Below are 26134 nucleotides of genomic sequence, written 5' to 3' on the forward strand. Positions count from 1 at the left end.
TAACAGTAAAATAAAAGTATTACAGTGTATGAACAGTGACTGCTTATTCTTCCTTTTCACGAGTTTTCTTCTTCCACATTAACTCCTAGGCAGCATCTTGGGGTGGTAGGTAGAGGAGGCCATTTGCAAACTTGATGACTAATTTTTCATCAGAAAGAGTGAGCCATGTATTTAAATCAGATATGGACACGATTTAATCTCTGTAGACCTAGAAAATGTTCTCAGGTCAGCAGTTAATTTCAGAGTTTGTGACCTAAAGTAAACCACATCCCCGAGAAGGTGTTTGTGACCTCATCCTATATTCTATGTGCTCCGGATGAATCCAGAGCTATTCATAGTAAGAGGGAGTCAGGAGGCCAAAGTCGTCTCCTGTGCCATCTCATCGTGTCCTGTCCTTGTCTGTTGCCTCGTCTTACCTGTTTCCAGAGCCTCCGAACACCAGGAGCTTCACTCACACGCCGTCAGGTGAAGATCGGGTGTGTGGGTGCCGGGCTGGTGCCGGGCTGGTGCCGGTGACGGACGGCGGGCTGCTGCTCTGGCAGCGGGGTCAGGGCTCCGCTGTGAGCCAGTGCTGGGCGGAGTTTCTTAGCCTCTGGTGAGATTTGCTCAAACAGGGCCCGTGCACTGATGAGGTTTAGTCTTCCTTTTGCTAAAAAGCTCTGTAGTAAACCTAAACCCAGTAATATGAGTACCTGATATCGAAAATACTAATGTAATAATGCAAGTTTACATTTACATTGGAGATTTATATGAAGTTCGTTTGTTTATTTCTAACGTAAGTGAAGGAATGGAGTTATAAGTAGCTTATTTAGGCCAGTCAAGCTCAGGAATCGCGGGACAAACCTTCTCCTCTGACAGGTCAGGGAGCTCGGCCCTGGAAGGGGGCGCACTCACAGCCAGTGAGGGTCCGTGAACTAGTGCTCCACGAAGCAGACTCTGCACCCAGCTTTCTTCTCTGGCCTCTGCTGAACACACCCCTTTACAGTTAGCTTTCCCTATTGGCTGTGTGAATAACAGACAGATAGTATAAGTAGCGAGAGAGATCTTTGAAAAGTAGATAATTATTCACAAGGGTTCATTTTTGGATCTGACTCTCCAGATTTGACATAACACTGTGTTATGTCATCTTTTTGTCCATAAACTACATGACTAAACATTTTAATGCATAAATGAATATTAAGTGATCTCAAAAGAGTGTATGAGAATAAATTTGTTCATGAATTTATTAAAATCCATTCTGGAATACTTGCAGAACCAGTTTAACAAATCTGTATGGCACTTAAAGGAACTGATTGTATGTTTTAGAGAAGAACTACACACCTGGGTGATCTCTCCGATCATTGAAAAACGAGCTTTAAAGAGCCAGTCCTTTCACTTCCAACACCACATGAGCATTGCTTTCACAGGGTCCGTTTCCATAAGGAGATGTGTGTGTGTGTGTGTGTGTGTGTGTGTGTGTGTGTGCGCGTGCGCATGTGCATGTATGTGGAAATCATACTTCTCTTTATATTTGGTGACAGGAACCTTGTTAGGCTGAATTTAAACTGTTGTTCATATTCCAGGACCCGTGTGCCAGCTCCGGACGTGGTTTGGGAAGTGCGGTGGTGGGGCGTGGTGAGGGGACAGGTTACAGAGGGTAAAGCTGCTCTGTGAGGATCTGCACTCAGATACAAGAGGTTTACAGTGCATCGCGGGATTTCCTGTACTTCCCCATGTCCCAGCTTAGAAAAAGTTTGAGTTGATTGTGTGAAATAAGTGACATAATTATATTTTTCTGGCACAGACAAATCTAGTTGGCTCTTATTGTATGCATTAAAGATAGTATTAGGTGTCCTTTCAAATTCTCTTTTGATTATGAAACTAATTAGACATTCTTTATTGTTTTTGGTTCATAACAGTTTTCATAGCCTAACTGATAATAATAATTATCATAGGTAGGAAAGAAAAAAGCAATTACTTCTGTTGTTCTTAATCCTCACCTGAGGATATATTTTCCATTGATTTTTAGAGAAAGCGGGAGCGGGAGAGAGAGAGGAATGGGGAGGGGAGAGAGGAAGGGAAAGGGAGAGAGAGATAGAAAAACATCCATGATGAGAGAGAATCTCTGATCAGCTGCCTTCTGCATGCCCCCTACTGGGGATCAAACTCACAACCCGCTCATGTGCCCCTGACTGGAATCAAACCTGGGACCCTTCAGGCCACAGGCTGATGATGCTCTATCCACTGAGCCAAACTGGCTAGGGCAGTAGACCTTTTTAAAATGGGAATCTGACCTCTCTGTTGATTCTTTTTAAAGAATTATTCTGGAATACGACTTGGAAATTAAGATATATGGAATATTTGGAAGGGTTATAAGACTGGAAATCAAAAGACCTGATTTGATCTTCAATGGCTGTAACCTAGGATAAACGATTTTTTGAATGCACTTCATGCTTCTTACCAATGAAGAGGTCAGCAGGGCGCCTGCTCTGCTTGTTTCCCAGGGAGGTGAGGAGGAAGGGCTGGCGGTGGCTGAGCTTCAGTTTCCCAGTCTGTCCACGAGGCGTCCCTTTCGGTCTAGAGTTTGGATATTCCTGCTGCTGTTTAAGGAACCGACCAGTTTCTAGGAATGTTTTCCCCTTTGCCGAGCTCATCACTGAACCTTTCCCCTCTTCACAGGCAGCGCAGTGGTGCAGAATGGCTGACCTCAGTCTTGCAGATGCGTTAACAGAGCCGCCTCCAGAGATCGAGGGGGAGATTAAGCGGGACTTCATCGCCACGCTGGAGGCAGAGGCCTACGACGACGTCGTGGGAGAGACTGTCGGGAAGACAGACTACATTCCCCTCCTGGATGTCGATGAGAAGACGGGGAATTCGGAGTCAAAGAAGAAACCACGTCCAGATCCTGGCCAGGTGGAAGGTGAGCGAGTCAGCCACGCTGGCCGTATGTGCGGAAAAGACCTGAGGCATTATGCTCTGGGTACAGTCTTGGAAACTTGAGGGCACTGAGCTGAGTTGTTAAGTGTAGGCCAGGAACCTGCCCTGGAGCAAAACTTCTTTATTTAAAACCAAGGAGCTAGGTTCATAGGCTTTAATTGACTATGTGTTCATTATATTGTAGATCACTTTTTAAAAATATACGTTTTATTCATTTCATAGAGGAAGGGAGAGGGACATAGAAATAGAAACATCAACTATGAGAGAGAGGCATTGATCGACTGCTTTTTGCAGGCCCCACATTGGGGATGGAGCCCTCAACATGGGCCTTTGCCCTGACAGGGAATCGAACCGTGATCTTGTGGTTTGTAGGTGAACGCTCAGCCACTGAGCCACGCCAGCTGGGCCTATAGATGGCTTTTAACCCTAGGTTTCTTCTGCAGCTGTCAACTTCTGTATAATCTGTCTCTGAATTTCCTACACTAAACTGGCTGCTGTGCTTTTTCTTTGAGAAGTTATAGACATAAAATTTTGTGTATACACGAGGACTTAATTTAGAATGGAATCAGATGCCACTTGACTCTGGGAGCAATACCAGATCTGGGTTAAAACGTGATTAAAGTCTTTAAAAGAGATTTGCTGCTTTTATCGATATATGGTCTTGGGTCACATTTGCTAATATTTGAGAGTTTTTTGCATCTGTGTTCATGTAGGATATGAGTTTGTTGTTTTCTTGTGAGGCTTGTGTCCAGTTTTAGAATTGAAGTCATGTTGGCATCATAAGATGATTTGGAAAATTTTCTGGGATAGTTTGTTTAGAATTGATGTTTACAATTGAGTCTATCCTTCATGTAATTTTGTGGATTTGTTTCTCCTTTTACTCCTGTCAGTTTGGTTTGATGAATTTTCAGATCTGCTGTCATGTGCATGTACACGTGGAATATGTCTTCTGGGTAGATTGACCCTCTTATGCTCTCTCTTTATTCCTGATAACATTGTTCTGAAGTCTAATTTTTGTCTTATATTAATATAGCCACCATAGCTTCCTTTTGACTAGTGTTTGCAGAATATAGCTGTCTTCATCTTTTTACTTTCAACATATTTCCTCTTTTATATTTAGTGAAAGTGAGTTTCTTATAGACAGAATATAGACATGTCTTGCTATTTGGTCTAAAGAGCCTTGTCTTCTAATTGATATGTTCAAACTATTTATATTTAATATGATTATTAGATTTAAATCTATCATTTTTCTAGTTGCTTTCTACTTCTTTCATCTGTTTTTAAAAAAAATATATTTTATTGATTTTTCACAGAGAGGAAGAGAGAGAGACAGAGAATTAAAACATCAATGAGAGAGAAACATCAATCAGCTGCCTCCTGCACACCCCCTACTGGGGATGTGCCCACAACCAAGGTACATGCCCTTGAGCGAAGTCGAACCTGGGACCCTTCATTCCGCAGGCCGATGCTCTTATCCACTGAGCCAAACCGGTTTCGGCTCCATCTGTTGTTTTAATCTAAGATAGTGCTTCTCAAAGTATGGCCTCTGGACCAGCAGGATCAGTATTATTTGGGAGCTTGTTCAAGTTGCAGTTCTTGGGCCCACAGGGGAGGAGAAGCTCCGGGGGTGGGGCCCAGCGATCTGTGTTTTGACAAATTGTTATTGGTGACTGGGATGCATGTCCTACACCACATGTGTCAAACACAAGGCCCGCGGGCCAAATCCGTCCCGCCAGGCCTTGCAATGTGGCCCGCACCGCGCTGTCATCACTGCACTCCGCTGCGTTTCCATCACAATGACAGTTTATGACTGTTCAGTAAACCATTCGGCCCGCGATTTAGGCTGGATTTTAGATTTTGGCCCCTTCTCTGATTGAGTTCGACACCCCTATCCTACACGGAGAGGACTGCCCGGAGAACGGTTCGCTTCAGCTGCAGAAAGGGTGACCTGGGTGTGGGGTTCTTCTTGTTCAGCCTCCTGTTGCGGCGTCACAGCCCACTTCAGGTGGCCACCAGAGGGCGAGATAGGCACAGGCCTCACTGCACAAGAAGGTGCCCTGGCATTGGGACCATGCCCAAGCCACCGGGCTCTTCCCACAGGACGCGGGACCTCTCAGCCAGAGCTGCTTCTCCGCCAAACTGGCCCGCCGGTGTGGCACTCAGAGCTCTCGTGGAAGGAGAGATTTAGAAAACCAAGGAAACGAGTATTCTTCTCTCTCAGGGCATGTGATAAGTTAAAAAACAACCTGTGCTGTCAGTGCTGTGTGTGTTTTGCTGTGCGAGTTTTCATTTCATGAAGTGGGAGTCTGGGGAAATCCGTGGAAAAGGCAGCATAGCATCTTTGGAATCAGGACTTGCCAGCAACGCACAGCATCGCAGTGATGAGCCCAGCACGTCTCTCCTGCAGGGCAGCATGCAGCCTTTTTCTTCCCCGAGATCTCGTGCTTTATGTGGCAGGGTTGTTTCTGTTCTTCTCTCCTGCGCTTAGAGTTTTTCTTGTAACCTCTGTTTTGCTGCTATTTCATTTTATTCTGATAAGTTGCTTTTATATTAGTAGTCTCACAATTATGGCCTAGTCTAGTAATGTCATTTAAGTTAGATTTTTTTATAAGGCAAAAGTAAATTTCAGGGTTTTCAAAGGTTACTTTATAATTTAGTGATAGAATCTGTAGTTATGTAAAGTTGGTCTATAGTTTAGCCAATCTATAATCAATCAATCTGCAGTTATTAACAATCTATATGCTAAAGAGATAATATGCAGCCGAAACCGGTTTGGCTCAGTGGTAGAGCGTCGGTCTGGGGACTGAAAGGTCCCGGGTTCGATTCCGGTCAAGGGCATGTACCATGGTTGCGGGCACATCCCCGGTGGGGGGTGTGCAAGAGGCAGCTGATCGATGATGCTCTCTCATCGATGTTTCTAACTCTCTATTCCTCTCTCTTCCTCTCAGTAAAAAATCAATAAAATATATTAAAAAAAAAAAAAAGATAATATGGAAATGGTCATTAGGCCATCATGCCATAAAGGCTCAGACACTCGACACTGGGGAGAGAGGAATAGGGACCAGCCAGGCTGTGGCCGGGGAGAGGAACAAACCGCCCGCCCCATGGTCCCCTGTGGCTGGCCTGGGTGAAGCCGGCCAAGGTGCTGGGTGCCTGCGACCAGTCAGAGGGGGGAATCCTGGGTCCCAGGTGCAGGCTGAGGCTGAGGCTGAGGCTGTTAGAGGTGATCAGGCCAGCAGAGGAGCAGTTAGGGGCTATCAGGCCAGTAGGGGAGCAGTTAGGGGCAATCAGGCAGGCAGGCAGAAGTGGTTGGGGGCAATCAGGCAGGCGAGTGAGGTTAGGAGCCACAGGTCCCGTATTTCGAGAGGCAGTTGGACATCCCCCGAGGGGTCCCAGATTGGAGACGGTGCAGGCCAAGCTGAGGGACTCCACCCTCCCCCTGCCCCTTGCACGAATTTTGTGCACAGGCCTCTAGTGAGAATAACAATAGCTGATTACGTTTACTTAACAGTTGACACAGTACTGCCTCCAATATCTTTGCACTTAGTCCTCATGATAACCATGGGAGGTAGATATTGTCCCATTTTCCAATTGAGGCTGTTAAGGCTTAGAAAGCACGAAGGATTTGCAATTGATCATTTAGTCAATAGTGACAGAATCTGCGTCCAGATTTCCTGACTTTAAACTTTCATTCTTTCTGTGAAACCATACTAGCTTCATGCATACTCTCTGCTTGGTTTAATGTCTCATAGATACTGTTTTTCAAAACTAAAGATCCACTTATTATTAGACATACAAATACTACATCCAGGAAATGTAGGAATCTTATTTACACAGAGAGCATGAACTTGAGGATTCTGCTGTGAATTCACAGGCATTTTTAGTTTCCCACTTTTCCAGAAACTGCTCCTCGCCACCTCCTCCGTTCAGGCCTCCAGGACTTGCTCCCGCTCCTCGTTCCAGTTGACTTGAGGAAAGAGAATGGTAGTCTCAGCCATCAGAGAACGTCCACACCCGCCCCTCCCTCTCCTCGCCCACCCTCACCTTCGCCTTTCACTCTGGGCTCTCGTTACGGGTGAACTGCTTGTGCCCTAACCCAAGAGCACCGCGTACAGCGATGACCTCTCTGCCTTCTGCCTCATCAGCGCCTTTCAACTGCTCCTTCACCAGCATTAAACATACATGATCTTTCCCTCACTGAACACAAGCTGCTCACCCCCTGTTCATCTCCTCACCTCGCTGGTCTTCTCCGAGAAAGCTCTCTCACAACCCTCTCCTCATGCTCTTGCACCACTCCCTTTGGCCTGCCCTGATGCCATGCCGCCAGCACTTCCCCTAGGGCACAGCGCCCGTTTACTGCCCACCACGACTCCAGGATGACTCCCAGGGGGTGCGCCTGAGAGCCTGAGAAGAAGGAATTTCATAAAGGAATCGGCATGATGTTTTCTTTAAAGTTATGTTTTCGTTGACTTTAAAAGAGAGAGAGGAAGGAAGAAGGATAGAGAGAGAAACATAAATGAGATGAGAAAGAATCATCATCGTTCAGCTGCCTCCTGCATGCCCCCGACGGGACAGAGTGCCTCCCTGGCATGTGGCCTGACCGGGAAATCGAACCCATGACCTCTTGGTTCCTTGGTTGATGCTCAACTGATGAGCCACACCAGCTGGGCAGTGTGATATTTTTGTAAAAATAATGTCTTTAAATTTTGTATTTGAAAATGTATCTCTTAATTATTTTTTTTGGGAAAAGAAAAAGAAATAGTACCAAGAGTTATCTTTCATAATTATGGTACTCTAGTCTAAAAGAAAAGCAGAGCCCTGGCCGGTGTGGCTCAGTTGGTTGGCGTGTCATCTCATACTCCAAAAGGTGGCAGGTTCAATTCCCAGTCAGGACACATACCCAGGTCTCGGGTTCAGTCCCTGAGCGCCTGCAGGAGGCATCCAGTCATGTTTCTCATTGATGGTGATGGTTTTCTGTCCCTCCATCTTTCTCTCTGTCTCTAAAAATCAATGAAAAAGAAAAGAAAAGCAGATATTTCCTTAAAACAGGTTAATTGGTCAGGCTCTTTCTGCCGCTGAGGAATTCTGAGTTGCACAGGTAGAGATACCAAAGATATAAACTACCTGCCCGTAAACTGCCATCCTCCCCCGCTGTCTTGTGTGTCCCCCACCTCCCTTCACCTGAATGCTCTGCTCTGCGTGGGCACGGATTCCCCGGCCGGGAGCCCGTGTTTCTGACTGGAAATGTGCGCTTCTTCCTGCCGGCGTGCTCGGGAGCTCGGCATCTTCCTGCCTCCCCATGTGGTTTCTTCTGAAAACAGAGAAACAGCATAGGACTCGTGGTCTCTGGGTGTTGGTCTTGTTTGAAATCGTGTCAATAGCTTTGTTTCCCTGATTATAAAAACAGATTTAACTGTTTGTGAAGAAAATCGAAAATTAAAGTATTTTAAAAGGATAATCTCTAATACTTTGTTTCATTTTTAGAAATTTTAATTTAACAGGTGTTTCTTGACTTGCATTCTCTCTCTTATCTCCTATTCTGCCACCCATATACTGCTGGCAATCAGACTTACTCCAATTCATTCATTCATTCTTTTTTTTTTTTTTTTTTAATATATTTTATTGATTTTGTACAGAGAGGAAGGGAGAGAGATAGAGAGTTAGAAACATCGATGAGAGAGAGTCATCGATCAGCTGCCTCTTGCACACCCCCTACTGGGGATATGCCCGCAACCAAGGTACACGCCCTTGACCGGAATCGAACCCGGGTCCCTTCAGTCCCCAAGCCGACGCTCTGTCCATTGAGCTAAACCGGTCCCGGCATTCATTCATTCTTTTACTTAAAAAAAAAAAAAATTTGATTTCAGAAAGGAAGGGAGAGGAAGAGATAGAAACATCAATGGTGAGTAAGAATCATTGACTGGCTGCCTCCTGCATGCCTCCTACTGGGGATCAAGCCCGCAACCCGGGCATGTGCCCTTGACTGGACTCGAACCTGGGAACCGTTCAGTCCACAGGCCAGTGCTCTATCCACTGAACCAAACCGGCTAGGGGTCATTCATTCTTTAAGCAAATGCTTATTGAGAACCCTATCGCCACAGAGGAAAAAAAGGAACCCCAAACTAGAGGCCTTCAGGAGTTTACAGTTCATTAGGGACGATAATCAAGTGCCAAAAGCAAGGGGCAAACAAAGAATTGGAAGGTGGGAGCGGCTCTCAGGAGAGAACAGGGAGGAGAGTACAGGCCACCCAAGGCGGGGTGAGACGCTCTCAGGAGATGCGTTAGGTTTGTGTGCGTGGGAGTCGGGAGGGAGGGAGGAAGTCTCTGACAGTTTACAGAACAGAAGCGCCACCCCCGCTGGGGTGCTTAGGAGAGTTGGGGCTGTGGGAGTGAATGACAGTCTGTTCTGCTCTAGATCTTCATGGGCTCTTTATTTATTTATTTTTTAAAACATATTTTATTGATTTTTTACAGAGAAGAAAGGAGGAGGATAGAGAGCTAAAAACATGAATGAGAAAGAAACATCGACCAGCTGCCTCCTGCACACTCCCTTCTGGGGATGTGCCCGCAACCAGTGTACATGCCCTTGACCGGAATCGAACCTGGCACCCTTCAGTCCGCAGGCTGACGCTCTAACCGCTAAGCCAAACTGGTTTCGGCTTCATGGGCTCTTTAAATGTTGGGTTGGTTATTATCTGCTTTAAGCTAATGGCTGACACCAACTCTCCTAGCCAGATGGAGTTCGATTTGTTTCCATGCTCCGTTCATCACACGGCTCTCTCTCTGTGCTGATTGCAGGCACTCCGTCCCCTAAAGCAGCGATGCTGGCCAACGGTGACCACGGCCCAGGAGGGGAGGGCCCTGCAGGTGAGTGGTCCCCGAACCCCAGGCACAGTGCACCGGCTCAGCTGCTGGAGGAGGCGCAGGAAGCATGTGGATGGCTCTGGGTCAGGGCGTGGTGGTTCCCGTGGGATGTGTTTGAACCAGGGCGTCCTCCGCGTGACGGCTCCAGTGGGCAGGGCGGAAGGACTGTCCTTGGCTATTCGGTGGACATTGGTTGTAGTTGTACCAAACAAGCATTGATCGGCCTTCACAACATGCTTATGGAGGTGAGGCCTCCGGTCCCGCCAGCTCTGCAGGCAGGTCTCCCTGCGCACACTGCACTCAGGCCGCCAGGCTCTGCGCAGGGGACTGGGAGCTGCAGCGTCAAGTTCTTTTCCCGGATTTTTTCTTTATTTTCCCCTTAACTGTTCATTCTGAAATCTGTCTCTGACTTTACTCCGAGCCTGTGACTAGGCTTGGCTCTTCTGTCAGCTGGCACTGAGTGCCTGTGGCTGCCCCTCAGAACCGCACCGCCCGTGCCATCAGCCACGCCGCGGGGAGGTGCCCTGGCCGAGCTCTGGGGTGCTGTGGGGAGGCGCTTTCCGCTTGCCCTGTGATCAGGCTGGCACTGTCGGCCAGACGGACAGTCTTCTCTGTCCCCGTGTGTGCCCTCCACAACGGGGTGGACATGGGGTTCCCAGGTCCACGTGGCAAACACAGCAGGGCCTGGCCCGGCCCTCCCCTTGGACGCAGACCTCAGCCTTGAGGGCCCCCCTTCCGGCCCCTCGGCTCTCAGTGCTCCCCTCCCGGAGGCTGGCGCTCTCAGTGCTCCCCTCCCGGAGGCTGTTGGCTCTCAGTGCTCCCCTCCCGGAGGCTGTTGGCTCTCAGTGCTCCCTTCCCGGAGTCTGTTGGCTCTCAGTGCTCCCCTCCCGGAGGCTGGTGCTCTCAGTGCTCCCCTCCCGGAGGCTGGCTCTCAGTGCTCCCCTCCCGGAGGCTGGTGGCTCTCAGTGCTCCCCTCCCGGAGGCTGGCGCTCTCAGTGCTCCCCTCCCGGAGGCTGGCGGCTCTGAGTGCTCCCCTCCCGGAGGCTGTTGGCTCTCAGTGCTCCCCTCCCGGAGGCTGTTGGCTCTCAGTGCTCCCCTCCCGGAGGCTGGTGCTCTCAGTGCTCCCCTCCCGGAGGCTGGCTCTCAGTGCTCCCCTCCCGGAGGCTGGCGGCTCTGAGTGCTCCCCTCCCGGAGGCTGTTGGCTCTCAGTGCTCCCCTCCCGGAGGCTGGTGCTCTGCTCTCAGTGCTCCCCTCCCGGAGGCTGGTGCTCTCAGTGCTCCCCTCCCGGAGGCTGGTGCTCTCAGTGCTCCCCTCCTGGAGGCTGGCGCTCTCAGTGCTCCCCTCCCGGAGGCTGGCGCTCTCAGTGCTCCCCTCCCGGAGGCTATTGGCTCTCAGTGCTCCCCTCCCGGAGGCTGGCGCTCTCAGTGCTCCCCTCCCGGAGGCTGGCGCTCTCAGTGCTCCCCTCCCGGAGTCTGTTGGCTCTCAGTGCTCCCCTCCCGGAGGCTGTTGGCTCTCAGTGCTCCCCTCCCGGAGGCTGTTGGCTCTCAGTGCTCCCCTCCCGGAGGCTGGCGCTCTCAGTGCTCCCCTCCCGGAGGCTGGCACTCTCAGTGCTCCCCTCCCGGAGTCTGTTGGCTCTCAGTGCTCCCCTCCCGGAGGCTATTGGCTCTCAGTGCTCCCCTCCCGGAGGCTGGCACTCTCAGTGCTCCCCTCCCGGAGGCTGTTGGCTCTCAGTGCTCCCCTCCCGGAGGCTATTGGCTCTCAGTGCTCCCCTCCCGGAGGCTGGCGCTCTCAGTGCTCCCCTCCCGGAGTCTGTTGGCTCTCAGTGCTCCCCTCCCGGAGTCTGTTGGCTCTCAGTGCTCCCCTCCCGAGGCCGGCCGCAGTCGCGTTTCCCTGGGCGGTGGCGTGTTCTGTGGCCATCAGAGACGAGCATCTCTTGGTTCCTCAGATTTATTGATGATGAGGCTCTGCTTGGTGTGCCCGTTAGTTTATCAGTGACATTGGCATCCTTGTTAGAACTCATGAATTCAGAACTCTTCACGTTAAAAGCAAGAAGCAGCCCGAAGGGCCACCGCAGTTTTGTGAAATGAAATGTCTGTGATTCTTTGATGATGGTCGTTCTTTGTGGTTCTGACAGTCCCTGTGCCGGCTTTGGAAACAAAGCCATCAGTATGATTTGGTTTTCAGAAACATTTGTGATTAAAGAAGAGGCTTGAACATGAACTTTAAACATGAGTAAACGTCACTTTCCTTCACCAGGAGACTGGGGATTGATTGGATGGGCTTGTGAGAGCGGGGCTGCCATGTCCACCGGGAAGGGAGCGGCTGTCAGCAGAGAGGGCTCCTCCAGCAGGATGTCAGCCTGGTCATGTTTAAGCAGCAGTTGCTTCCCACTGCCCAGGCTCATGGGGCAGCAAACAGGAACGGGGACACACAGACTAGGCCTCCCTGTCCCAAGGCTTGGAGTCCTGGTCGCAGCACAGAAGCTGCTGGCTGAGCCCTCGCCAGGGAGGTGCTGAGAGCAGGCCCTCCTTCCCTTGGGGAGTTCAGCTCGCACACTGGAAGGGGTTTGCCTTCTGAACTGGACACGTGGCTGTTAGAGCAGACGCTTTACTGAGCATACGGTGTTGCTGGGGGTGGGAATGAGTAGGGAGGGAACGAAGATGCACGTTCTTGGAGCATGTGTGACTGCATTCTAATCTGGCCATCGCTAACGGGTGCCATTTTGAAAACTCCCATTTCTGCTTCCTTCAGAAGGTTCTCTCCAGCCCTGCGAGCAGTTCGGCCCCTGGTAGCGTAGGATGGGATTATGAGCCTCTTCTGTGTTGAACTTGCCGTTGACTAATGACCTGTGCTTTTCTGCCCCTCCTCCTCCTCCCTCCCTTTCTGTTCTCCTAGAAGCCTAGAGTGTGTCCGCACTGGGGCCGCGGCAGCACCAACAGTGGCCTCCCTAAGCACCGTCGCTCCTAACGCCTGAGCCTTGCAGAGCTTTGCTTTCCCTCCCCGGACCTAGAGAAGAAGCGAGGGGGGTTCTCCGGGGCCTCTTTCTGCTGATGCTGAGCAGCACCTGCCTCCTCTTGTCCCCCGTGACCACCACGCCAAGACGGAGTCTTTAATCGTGGTCCCTTTATACGGGTCACCTCGTGTTCTCATTTCTTGTTCTCTTTTTAAGTTCATTTTATCATTTAATTTGCTCTCACGTTTTTCTTTTCTTTAAACATTTTTAGTTGGCATTTTCCATTGGGTTTTCAGGTCTCCCACCCGAGTCAGGACGTGGCAGCGCAGAGGCGGCCGGCAGGGCCCCCTCCCCTCTCTCTCCTTCCTTGGCTGGCTTCTAGGGAGGGATTCTCTTAGGCACCGTGCTTCCCTCCCTCGCTAAGAGCTGAGTGAGGATGCTGTTTACGGTTTTCTGACAGAGCAGCTCTGATGAAACTTTGAAAAGTATTTCCTCAAATTAAATCGGCCTTTGTTTGTTGCAAGTTGGGCCAAAATTGTTTCTGTTATGAAATTATCTATTTCTGTAGGTTTAGATTCTCCTGAAAATTTAATAACCTTATTGTGTGTGGAATTTTATCAGCAAAATTACTTTCTTTGCACGATCATGAAGTATAGGAAGTTGAAGAATGGAGTCCGGGATTGTTGGCACACTGGGCTGTTGATGCAGATAGGAAATAACTGTCCTTGTGACACCACCAGATGGAGCTAACTGGGAGCACGTGGAGGACAGCAGTTTGTCAGGCTCCTCATGAGCTGGTTGTCTGAGTGGACTTGGGCTCTGTTCAGGGTGAGGACCTTTGCCCTCGGACGGAGCCTTTGTGCCGCGTCCCAGGGCGTGGGGTCAGGCGAAGCCTGCACGTCAGTCCTTCCCCACGAGCGTTAGATCTGTTTTCTCACATCCCGAGGATTGTCTAATGGGACTTTCTATTCCCGTTTCTCATTTTTCCAGACTAACAGCTAAAAATTCTGGAAGCATATGGAACCTTTCAAATGATAAGCTGTGATTGGATCTTTAGAAATAGAATATGAAACATGGTCCACGTTTTGAAATCTTAGAGGAATTCTGGTTCAAAATCTGAAATGCGAAATACTTTTAAAATTGTTTTTTTTGTTTGTTAGTTCTTACCCGATGATATTTTTTTCATTGTTTTCTAGAGAGAGTAAGAGGGAGGGAGGAGGGAGAGAGATGGAGAGAAACGTTGATGTGAGATAATACTTCAATTGGTTGCCTCCCATGCGTACCCTTAACTGGGGCTGGCGAAGTATGTGCCCTTGACCAGGAATTGAACCCGCGACCCTTTGATCTGTGGGCAGATGGTCTAACCACTGAGAAACCTGGCTAGGGCACTTTTTAAATTTTTTTTATTCTCTTAGAGACTATGTTTTTATGATCACTAAGCTCCTGATGATTTCAGTTAAGTAATTATTACTGTGTTGTGAGGAAGTCTGAGATGCCCGTAGTTAGATCTTACACAGAGCTGCCTGTGGGTGGTAAATCAGAAGGTTACGGAAGTTTCCCAGGTTTCTGCACTGACGCCTGGAGCTCAGGAAGCACTCCCTCTTCTGGGCGCAGGTCTGGTCACCTGGGGGCTGCTCTGCCGGAGTGACTTCTGTGGGTTCTGGGGAGAGTGTATGTAACTTCTAAGCAGTTGGTCACATATGGAACCTGTTACCGTAGGAGCCACTCCATGAACTAAACCACAGCTCTTGATGTGTGGCCATTTGTTTCCTGGTGGGGTTTGGTTAGGACCTTTTACAACTGGCAGTGCTAACTTTTAGAAGTGTGGCATCTTCCATCGCTTCTCACCAGGCTCTGTAGTTCCTGTGAAGGAGGGGGGGGGGGCGAGCTAGGGGAACCCTGTTGGGCCGCGGTCAGAGGCACACCCACGCCATGTTAATGTTGATTTAGCCGCTTTTATTTCCATCTTGTTACATGTTTGTTTTGTTTGAAATTTATTTTTATCTAATAATTTTTTTAAATTTATGAAATAGAAAATTTCTACTAACAGCCTGCTAAAATTTATATATTATTAGCTCACTTGGTTGCAGTTGGATGCTTCATTTTGAAAGAAATGTATTTTATGTTTTACATCCAGCTTTATATGAAGTAGCCAGTCCTGTAATGAAATGCTGTGTTGCCATGGTGGTTATACCTGAGTGGCCCAATATTGCCCTGGTGAGATGACCAGGCTGGTGGGATTGCTCTGTTGGAATGTGCTATTTCTTATATGTAATCAAATCCTCTTCTCTTCTCTTCTCTTTTCTCGCCTAATGTTGAAGATGTAGACCTTTGTTTTTAAAGATTTTTATACCTAAGTTTATACTTTTTGTGATTCTAGACTTCAGCAGTTTGTACATTGGAACATTTTAATGTAATCATTGTGCTAATTAAATTTCACTAATAAACATCTTACATTAACATCTTACAGACTGGAATTTGGTTGGGGTCTAAATATTGAAGTGTAATGCGACTAAGATGTGAGTTTGGTAAATAAAGATGCTTGAGGCATGAGTTCTCAGTCTAACAAAGCTACTAATCACACTCCTACCAATCACACTCCCTACTGTCACTTACATTGCCGTTTTTGATTCTCAGAGTAGCTCTTCTTTCCAAAATCTGCACGAGTTAAGTCCAAATGACTGCTTGATATTTTATAGCATCTGGTGAGAAAGACAGTAGGCAGAATAGCAATGTGCAGTTATTAAAAAAAAGACAGTTTCATGGCTTATCCATTATGGTTAGGTATTTCTTCTTTAAAAAATATATTTTTATTGATTTCAGAGAGGAAGGGAGAGGGAGAGATAGAAGCATCAATGATGAGAGAGAATCATTGATTGGCTGCCTCCAGCACGCCCCCCACTGGGGATCAGGCCTGCAACCTGGGCATCAAACCATGACACACTCAACCACTGAGCTATACTTGCCAGGCTATTGTTAGATATTTTCTAATATCTATCTTTGGTGTAGTCCAGTTAAAATTCATGTTCACAGTCTTCCTAAATTATTAAATTAACTTTTACATTCAATATCATTTTAATTTTGTAACATTATTTATATACTAGAGACCCAGTGCACAAAATTCATGCACTGGGGGTTGGAGGTGTTCCTCAGCCCAGCCTGCACCCTCTCCAATCTGGGACCCCTTGGGGGATATCTAACAGCTCTCTCACAATTGGGGACTGATGGCTCCTAACCACTTGCCTGCCTGCCTGTCTGCCTGATTGCCCCTAACCTGCTTCTGCCTATCAGCTTGATCACCCCCTAACCGCTCCCCTGCCGGCCTGATCGCCCCCAACTGCCTTCCCCTACTAGCCATCTTGTGACAACATGGGGATGGCCATCTTGTGAGGGCCAGAGGGTCAATTTGCATATTACCTCTTTATTATATAATATATAAAAGGCTAATATGCTAAGTGTTTGACCGTCTGACCTATGACATGCACTGACCACCAGGGGGCAGACACTCAATGCAGGAGCTGCTGTGATGCACACTGGCCATTTGCAGAGAAATGGCACCACAGACCTGGTGCCCACAAATTAATACTTAGCTTCCCCCAAGTGGGGCACAGGCCCTGCCACCACCCCAGAGCTACACCCCATCAAATTGCAGCCAACACTAGTGAGTCCACATGGTGCAAAATTCGGCCCACAGCCCAGTCCAGCCCAGCCCAGCCCAGCCCGGAAACGGTGGCTTTGGGCACTGGGTAATGACGTCATGTAGCAATGCCCAGCTTCCTCTCCCTAGTGACTAGCCTCCTTGGAGTTTTTCCAGTCTGGGAACATGACTTGTTTTACAGCCAGGTGCAAACATTTTACACTTTAATCAAATGTCTGTGAAGTGTTTTCCTGTGCCTCATCTCATTTGATCCTCACAGAAGTCCTGGAGTAGGTAGATAGGAGATTCGGTGGAATCCTGTTTTCATTAGCCGGAAAACAGAGATTTAGAAAGCTTAGAAACTTGACTCGACTGAAAAGAAGAAATGGTGGACCTTGAAAGTGACTTCAGTTTTTATCACTGCACAGAATATAGTCAAACACTGCTGCAGTTAAATACTTTACTCTTTGTTCTCCCTGCGTGATCTACAATAATAATCTGCTTTGTGTTGATATTTACTGCTGTGTTTCTGACACTTACCTGAAAGAGAAGTTGGGGTACTTCATTGGCTGGAGAAAGTTTAGCTACGTCCAATTCATTTCCTTTCCATATGCACAGATTTGTGCACCAAGCCACTAATCCTACATAATAAAAGCCTAATATGCTAAGTGTCCAATCGTCTGTTCAACCAATCAAAGCGTAATATGTTAATGATATGCCTAGGCTGCTCAACTGCTCACTATGACGTGCACTGACCGCCAGAGGGCAGACGCTCCAACTGGTAGGTTAGCTTCTTGTTGGGATTCGGCTGATCAGGAATGAGCAAGATGGGCCGGACATGCCCTGGAGCCCTCCATTGTCAATCTCCAGCCACAATCACGCATTGGTGGGGTCCCTCTCACAATCTGGGCTGAGGGGACCACCCTCCCCCTCACAAGTGCATGAATTTTGTGCACGAGGCCTCTAGTTATTTGATAATATAGTATACTGGACCTGGGAAGAATTCTGTGGAATGCCCACTTCCCTAGTCATTCTGCGTTAGTGTTTCTTTATAACAATAGATAGATTTGCAAGTGCAATCTGTTGACTGAATTAAGACATTGAAAAGATTCTATGCCTGAGGTAATTTGGATGATAGTTTTTTAGTTGCTAGACATTTCTTTTTATTAATACAGCTCAATATTCTGTTTCCTTTTATTAAGTGTAATAATCTATTATGTTTAAAGTACAATTATTCACAATCACTGATTTTCTTAAAGATGGGGACAATTCCTGGATCTTATTAGTATATTTATTTTGCTGAAAGTGAGCTGATTAATGTGGTGGAGCTGGGAGGCAAGAATCCTATTTTGGGCTGGGCTGGTGGGACAGAGCATTATTTTAATTTCTGAGGCCTGTTTAAATCTGGGTTAATCTCAATTGTATATTGGTGCTGTTTCCATTACAATGAAGGCTTACCAACAGGTAATCACAAATTACTTGTGGAATAAACTTCTGTGCTACCCTGGGGGCAAATTGCTGTGATTTGCCCTGTTTGGGGCTAGCTGTGCAGTGCGCTGAGTGCTCTGCAAATGGCAGGGTTACTGGTGGTTTCCATTGTGATCAGAGCAGGTGCTTGTTATGATAACTGTTCTGGGTATGATGGGATATCGACCCCTCAAGTCAGACCTGCAATAAAACTAAAACTGCTTTGTCAGAATGTCCTGAAACAGAAGATATTGTAGGTGTTTCAAACTGTCTTCATAAGATACAAAGCATTCACTTTAGCAGCAGAATAAATGTAAGGCCCAAAAAGTGAAATATTAACAGAAAATAAATCTGTAATGTTAGAATGTCTGAGCAGCATTTACAACTACAAATTGGCATTTACAAGTTGGCATCCTCCTCCTATATTATAAAAGGGTAATATGCAAATTGACCCTAATGGCAGAATGACCAGTCGCCATGACACGCATTACCACCTGGGGGCAGATGCTCAATGCAGGAGCTGGCCTGGTGGTCAGTGCACTGTCACGGGTGCGCTGCTCAGCCAGAAGCCAGCTCACGGCTGGCCAGCACAGTGGCGGTGGCGGGAGCCTCTCCTGCCTCTGTGGCAGCACTAAGCATATCCGCTGACTGCTTAGGCCCGCTCCGCACGGGGCTCCAGGCTGCCAGAGGGACGTCTGACTGCCAGCTTAGGCCATATCCCTCGGAGCGGGCCTAAGCTGGCAGGTGGACATCCCCTGAGCGTTCCCAGACTGTGAGGGGGCCCAGGCTGGGCTGAGTGCCTCCCCCACACACACACCCCAGTGCATGAATTTTCAGTATTTTCATTTTTCATTTGAAGAAGTGAAAGGTTAACAATGAAGCTCAAAATTGGACCTCGTCTGACAAGCCTTTATGCCTTTTCTACCACATCACGTCATGTCACAGAGGATCTTCTTACTACCCCCTAATAGGCCATTTTATTTCTGTCAGGTTGGTGTTGATGCCTCCTCTTTTACTTCTGAACACAGTAATTTAAGTCATCTCTTTTTCTTAATCAGTCTGGATACACTTTGTCAATTCTGTTGATCTTTTCAAAGAACCAACTTACTGTAGTGTTTTCTCTGTTTCACTCTGTAATCTGCATTACTTCCTTCCCTCCGCTTGCTTAGGTTTATATTTGCTCTTCCTTTTCCGGTTTCTTAAGGTAGGTTATGTTATTGATTTGTGATTTCCCCACTTTTGAGGTAGGTGTTTACAGCTATAAATTTCCCTCCAAGCACTGCGGGAGCTGCATCTTTTACTCTTGGGTGTGTTGTTTCATCTTCATTCATCTCAAAATATTTTTTAATTTTCTTTGTGACTTCTTTGCCTATTGGTAGTTTAAGAGTCTGCGGTCAATTTCTACATATTTGTGAATTTTCCAAACTACTTTCTGTTGTCATTTTCTTTCTTTCTTTTTTTTTAAAATATATTTTATTGATTTTTTACAGAGAAGAAGGGAGAGAGATAGAGAGCTAGAAACATCGATGAGAGAGAAACATCGACCAGCTGCCTCTTGCACACCCCCTACTGGGGATGTGCCCTCAACCAAGGTACATGCCCTTGACCAGAATCGAACCCGGGACCTTTCAGTCCGCAGACCGACGCTCTACCACTGAGCCAAACCGGTTTCGGCCTGTTGTCATTTTCTAATGTTATTTCATTATGGTTGCAGAACAAATTTTGTGCGATTTAAATCCTTTTAAAGGATTGTTTTAGGGCCTAACATATGGTCTGTCCTGGAGAATGGTCCATGTATACTTGAGAAAAATGTATCTTCTGCTGTTGTTGCATGGAGTTTTCTTTAAAATGTCTTTATAGTGTCAGTCACGCCTTCTTTTCCTTGTTGGCACTCTGTCTAGTTCTGTTTATTATTGAAAGTGAGGTATTATATTGGTATTAAAGCCTTCAACAATCATTGTTGAATTGTCTGTGTTCTCAGTTAAGTTTTTTCTTTATATAATCCTCACCAGAGGATATGTTTGTTTGTCTTTTAATCTATTTGTAATTCCATAAGTAACATATAAATACACATTGATGTGAGAGAGAAACATCGATCTTTTGCCTCCCATACATGCCCCAATGGAGGTTTGAACCGGGAACCTAGGTAATGTGCCCTGATCGGGAGTTGAACCCACAACCTTTTGGTGCACGGATGACACTCCAACCAATGGAGCCACCCCATCAGGGGCATCAGTTTAGTTAATTTGTGCTTCATATATTTTAGGGCTTTCATTCTATGTTTTAAAGAGGAAATTTGAGTAATTAACTTTTATGTGCTTTTTATATTCACGTATTAATTCCTTGTGAAAAGTTCTGGGATGTGGATTAGAGGATGTTTACAAATGATTACTACAACTGTGAGCTTCCAAACCAAACTGCAGTGTCCGTTATGGGGAAGAAGATTTAAAGTGCTTTTTCAAAAGGTTATTTTCTTTTCCTCAAAATCTCAACCACCATTTTTGTAGAAATAGGAAAATCTACCCCAAAATTCATATGGAATTTCAAACAAATCTTGAAAACGAATGAAGTTAGAGGTCTCACACTTTCCGACTTCGACACTCACCATACCGCTGCAGTAATTGGTGTGAGGCTGGCATGAAGACAGACAGACCAGGAATAGAACGGAGCCCAGAAATAAACCCTTGCATGTATGTTCAGGTGACATTGGGCCAGGGCACCAAGACCATTTAATGGGGAAAAGATAGTCTTCCCAACAAATGGTGTCAGGAAAGCTGGATATCCAATTGGACCCTTACTGTACACCATATACAAGTAGTGACTTAAAATGGATCAAAGACCTAAAAATCAGCAAAAACTATGAAACTCTTAGAAGAAAACAGCATAAGCTTGATGACTTTGGATCTGGCTATGATTTCTTGGATCTGACACCAAAGCACAGGCAATAAAAATAAAGTGAACTGTACTACATGAAAGCTAAAAACTTTGTGCATCAAGGACACTATCAATAGAGCTGAAAGGCAATTCACAGAGTGTGGAAAATATTTACAAGACATATCTGAAAAGGGATTAACATGCAGAATAAATGAAGCACTTATATAACTCAGCAACATCCAGACGAACAACTTGATTAAAGATGAGCGGGTCTGAAACCGGTTTGGCTCGGTGGATAAAGCGTTGGCCTGCAGAATGAAGGGTCTCAGGTTTCATGCCAGTCAAGGACATGAACCTTGGTTGCGGGCACATCCCCAGTAGGGGGCGAGCAAGAGGCAGCTGATCGATGTTTCTAACTCTCTATCCCTCTTCCTCTCTGTAAAAAATAAATAAAATATATTAAAAGAAGGAAAAAAAAAAGATGAGCAGGGGACTTGAACACATTTCTCCAAAGAAGATACACCAAGAAGCATATGAAAAGAAGCTCACCATCACTAATCATGAGGAAAATACAAATAAAAATCCAACGAGATACCACTTTACACCTATTAGGGTGGCTGTTACTAAAAAAAATACCACTGTACCAGTTAGTAATGCGGATTTTTTTCAATAGATGGAGTTACACATATGTTTATTTATATGCGATTTGATATGTACTAGTATGCTGTTTTGTACCGACAGCAAGCTTTAAAACTTCATATGTCAAATTAGTTTTAATTCATTATTTTGAAGAAAAGTGCTGCTGAACGTTATTGTTTACTTCGGGAAGCTTATGATGAAATGTTCCATCTCAAGATACTTGTGAACTCTGGTTTAAACGCTTTAATAGTGATGATTTTGATGTGAAAGACAAAGAATGTCCAGGTCAACCGAAAAAGTTTGAAGACCAACAGTTACAAGCATTATTGAATGAAGATGCGTGTCAAACTCAAAAACAACTTGCAGAAAGACTAAACGTTGTTCGGCAAATGATTTCTGATTGTTTACAAGCAATGGGAAAGATTTTAAAGGAAGGAAAATGGGTGCTTCATCAACTGAATGAAAGACAAATGGAAAACCGAAAAATCATCAGTAAAATGTTGCTTCAACGGCACAAAAGAAATTCTTTTTTGCATCAAATTGTGATTGGCAATGAAAAGTGGATTTATTTTGAGAATCCCAAATGTACAAAATTATGTTGGATCCAAGTCAACCATCAATATCGACTGTAAGGCCAAATCGCTTTGGAAAGAAGACAATGCTCTGCATTTGGTGGGATCAGGAAGGTGTGGTATATTATGAGCTACTAAAACCAGGTGAAACCATTAATACTGATCACCACGAACAACAAATAATCAATTTGAACCACACTTTGATCGTAAAACGACCACAGTGGGCCATAAGAGACGGCAAAGTAATTTTGTTTCATGATGACAGACCAGCACACACTTCAAAACCAGTTAAAGACATGTTAAAAGATCTTGCTGGGAAATATGAACCCACTGCCGTCCGTATTCACCAGACCTTGCACTTCAGATGACCACCTGTTTCCATCGATGGCACACACACTCTCTGAGCAGCACTTCTAAACGTACGAAGAAGTGGAAGATCGGGTCTCTGAATGGTCTGCCTCAAAACAAAAGTTCTTTTGGGACGGTACCCACCAATTACCTGAAGGATGGGGAAATGGGTAGCTAGCGATGGACATTACTTTGAATAAAGCACTTTCGACTTTCGACTTTGAATAAAGCACATTTCTCTTGAAATGACTGTGCTTTCTTTGATTACAAATCCGCGTTATTAACCGGCACACCCGTAATGTGGGCAGTTGGAACCGTTTGGCGCTGTGGTGGGACATGGCAAATGGTGCCCCTGTGGAAACATCTCCGGGCACACGTACCAGCCTGAGACGTGCCGTTAGCTTGTGTGCTCTTAGCTCCTTCCCATCCCCAGCTGTTAGTGCTGCAGTGGTTCCCGTCTTCCTGGTGGCCTAACCCATCCTCATGGCTAAAGCATCATTGCTGGATTTGAAAATATTGTTTTAAATTAGGGGTGTCGAACTCAATCAGAGAAGGGGCCAAAATCTAAAATCCAGCCTAAATCGCGGGCCGAATGGTTTACTGAACAGTCATAAACTGTCATTGTGATGGAAACGCAGCGGAGTGCAGTGGTGACAGCGCGGTGCGGGCCACATTGCAAGGCCTGGCGGGACGGATTTGGCCCGCGGGCCTTGTGTTTGACACATGTGCTTTAAATAATCAAGCCTTGTGCTGTGATCTTTCTGTGCCATTGAAGAAATTACCAACATTAATCTCAGCATTATGGCTGCTGTTCACGTGGAGGAGAGCAAGGGGCCACCTTGCTGTGTGTGCAGACAGCATGGGGGTCTGACTTCACCTCTCGCACATTGTGAGGTGGCACAGGGCGTGATGGTGCTTCTCTCCCTTGCCGCACACGGGGACAGAGTTAGAGTGGGGCAGATACAATTGCAGTTATGTTTGCCAGGTGCCGGCACATGTCTTTTCAGAAATACGCTCCCCTTAGTGATGTGTGTGCATTCGGGAAAGCTGCCCAGAGAGCAGGTCTAGATCTCACACCTACTTGGCTTTGATCTCTTGGGGCAAGTTCTTTGCCCTCTTTAGCCGAAGGTTTCTTTTCTGTAAAAGATGATCTATCAATAATATATATTTGGAAGGGAGAGGGACGAGAGAGAAACATTGATCAGCTGCCTCCTGCACACCCCCTTCTGGGGATGTGCCCTTGACTGGAATCGAACCCAGGACCCCTGAGTCTGCAGGCCAACACTCTATCCACTGAGCCAAACCGGTCAGGGCAACAATGAACTTTTTGTTTTCTGTTATATTAAAAGCCATTGGTTTATTTGCACTTGGAATGGCTCTTACCTGATAGAATTAGCCTGGCTTTTATATATGGACTAGAGGCCCAGTGCATGAAATTCGAGCACTCGGGTTATCCCACAGCCCGGCCTGCGCCCTCTCGCAGCCCAGGAGCCCTCAGGATAAGTCCTACTGCCATGAAGGCGGGAGAGGCTCCTGCCGCCGCCATTGCACTTGCCAGCTGTGAACCTGGCTTCTGGCTGAGCGGTGCCCTCAGCGGAAATGCAGTGACCACCAGGAGGCAGCTCCTGTGTTGAGCGCTTGCCCCCTGGTGGTCAGTGCACTTAATAGTGACTGGTCGTTCTGCTGTTCAGTCGATTTGCATATTAGCCTTTTATTATATAGGATATTACTACTTAATTGGTACTTTTAATATTTAGTCACTTGCCTTTTCTGTTAAATGCCCCCAATTTCTCAAAAATAGAAACTGGGTCCAGCTGGCATTGCTCAGTGGTTGAGCGTTGGCCTATGAACCAGGAGGTCACGGTTCAATTTCCGGTCAGGGCACATGCCCAGGCTATGGGCTCAATCTCCCAGTGTGGGGCTTGCAGGAGGCAACTGATCAGTGATTCTCTCTCATCATCGATGTTTCTCTCTCTCTTTCTCTCCCTCTCTCTCCACCCCCCTTTCCTCTCTGAAATCAAGATTTAAAAAAAAAAAATAGAAATCAGCCCCTTTAATTCCCATTTTACTTCTGTGGGAGAACAAGGTACCTAGACTTGTGAACATTGCTTTTTGCTTTGAATTTCATTTTTCACTCTTTAACTGAAATAGACTCTCCGAGTAGACTGCAGTTATGATAAAAAACAAACCCTCATGCCTGCTGAAGGCTGTTGCTCCTGCGGGGAGTTTGCCGTTTTGCGGAGGGAATCTGGGTCAGAAGCCGTGAATGGGGATGGTGGCCTCGGCAGACAGGCTCGTCACTGAGGCTGTGGGTGGAGGCGCGGTCCCCAGCGCTGCTCCGAGAGCTGCTCTGGCGGGAGGGCGACCAGTGCCACCCACGTCTCCCAACAGCCTTCTCGAGGAGGGCAAGGAAAGTGCGACATCCTGGGGTTTTAACGAAGGGTAAGGAAAAAAGCGGGGGATATATATATATATATATATATATATATATATATGAATCACTAGTCTTTTAAAGTTCATTTTAGAAATGATACTGACCAAACCAGCTATGGTTTGTACACTTTTTAAGAAGTTTTTGTCAAAGGCACTAGCAGGCCTGATTGCCGCCCGTTGTACTAGCTTTAATGCAGAACACTGGCACCTGTAACTTCTGTTCCGTGTTTCTGTCTGCAGTGTCTCCAGCTGCCTTTCTTGAAGAGAAAATGGCCTTCCAGGGGTATCAGAACAACCAGAACTGGCCAGAAAACACAAACTTCTACTTTGAACCTGAGCAAGGGGTACATCCTATCCAGACTGGTAAGTGCAGCTTGCCCGTGGCTGCTGACTGTGAACTGGCATCAGCATGGAAAAACCACACCCACCACCCAGACCCAACATGTTAGCCTAAACACAGCGCGTGAAGTGCGAGCCACGTGTCACGCAAGCCCCTCCTCCTCCCTGAGCCTCTCTCTGCCTCGGGCACCTGCTCTCTGGCTCGCTCCCCTGCAAAACCTGTTTTGAATAAAGGAACTGAAATTCACGTTCATTGGAGTTTAATTCTTCCAAAGGAACTACAATATTACAGTAATAGCACAGTGTTTCCTTCTCATTGCAGCCATTGGGTGGCTCTGGTTAACACAATATACAGTTCCACAGCACATGTGTGCTCCGTGCTGTGTGTTCACCACCCAAGGCAGGTCTCTGCCCAGCAGTCACCATTTTTAAAAAAATACAGTTTTTATTGATTATTTTACAGAGAGGGAGATGGATAGAGTTAGAAACATCGATCAGCTGCCTCTTGCACACCCCCCACTGGGGATGTGCGTGCAACCAAGGTACATGCCCTTGACCGGAATCGAACCTGGGATCCCTCAGTCCGCAGGCCGACGCTCTATCCGCTGAGCCACACCGGATAGGGCCATCAGTCACCATTTAACAGCACCGTTTGATGAATGCCTATTTTGCGCCAGGCATAGAGCTATAGCCTTTACATGTAGATTATACGTGTTTCTTACATTACTCTGTCAAATATATATTATCCCCTTTGACAGAGAGAAAAACCAAGATTCACACCCACGTCCTATAAAATTCCAAATAATCATGGAGCCAGAAGCGTGTCTGAGTGGGAAGCGGGGAGGACGGGCCTCCACGTGGCAGCCTCAGTGGCTCCAGATCCGAGTTACCCGGCTGAGAGCTCACGGTGTTTCCACCGAGATGCGGCTTATTTATTTATTTACTTATTGCCATTGGTCTCATAAGGGGGGCACACTGCTGTTTCAAATTAGTGACTGTTTATTGATTTCTTACCATGTGCAGTGACATTATCTCAATTTCCTTAACTTCCTGTGACAACACACGGTTAGCTGGTCAGCACTCACCGTGGCC

The 26134-nt window shown here is 46.8% G+C and overlaps 1 protein-coding gene across 2 annotated transcripts in view; it reads left to right on the plus strand.

Annotated features, from left to right (window-relative positions):
- The window catches only part of MAP4 (microtubule associated protein 4), an 87691-nt gene that overhangs the window by 27527 nt on the left and 34030 nt on the right, over positions 1–26134 (plus strand). Inside the window, exons 3-5 of one of the 2 annotated variants that reach the window (XM_045578769.1) lie at positions 2663–2899; positions 9715–9783; positions 24944–25066. In XM_045578769.1, coding sequence (XP_045434725.1) covers positions 2663–2899; positions 9715–9783; positions 24944–25066 — 429 coding nt within the window. Of the gene's footprint in view, positions 1–2658; positions 2900–9714; positions 9784–24943; positions 25067–26134 lie in introns of both variants that reach the window. The other variant, XM_045578770.1, reaches the window with a different exon arrangement.

Source organism: Pipistrellus kuhlii, unplaced genomic scaffold (assembly GCF_014108245.1).
Source record: "Pipistrellus kuhlii isolate mPipKuh1 unplaced genomic scaffold, mPipKuh1.p scaffold_m20_p_103, whole genome shotgun sequence".
Taxonomy (NCBI): domain Eukaryota; kingdom Metazoa; phylum Chordata; class Mammalia; order Chiroptera; family Vespertilionidae; genus Pipistrellus; species Pipistrellus kuhlii.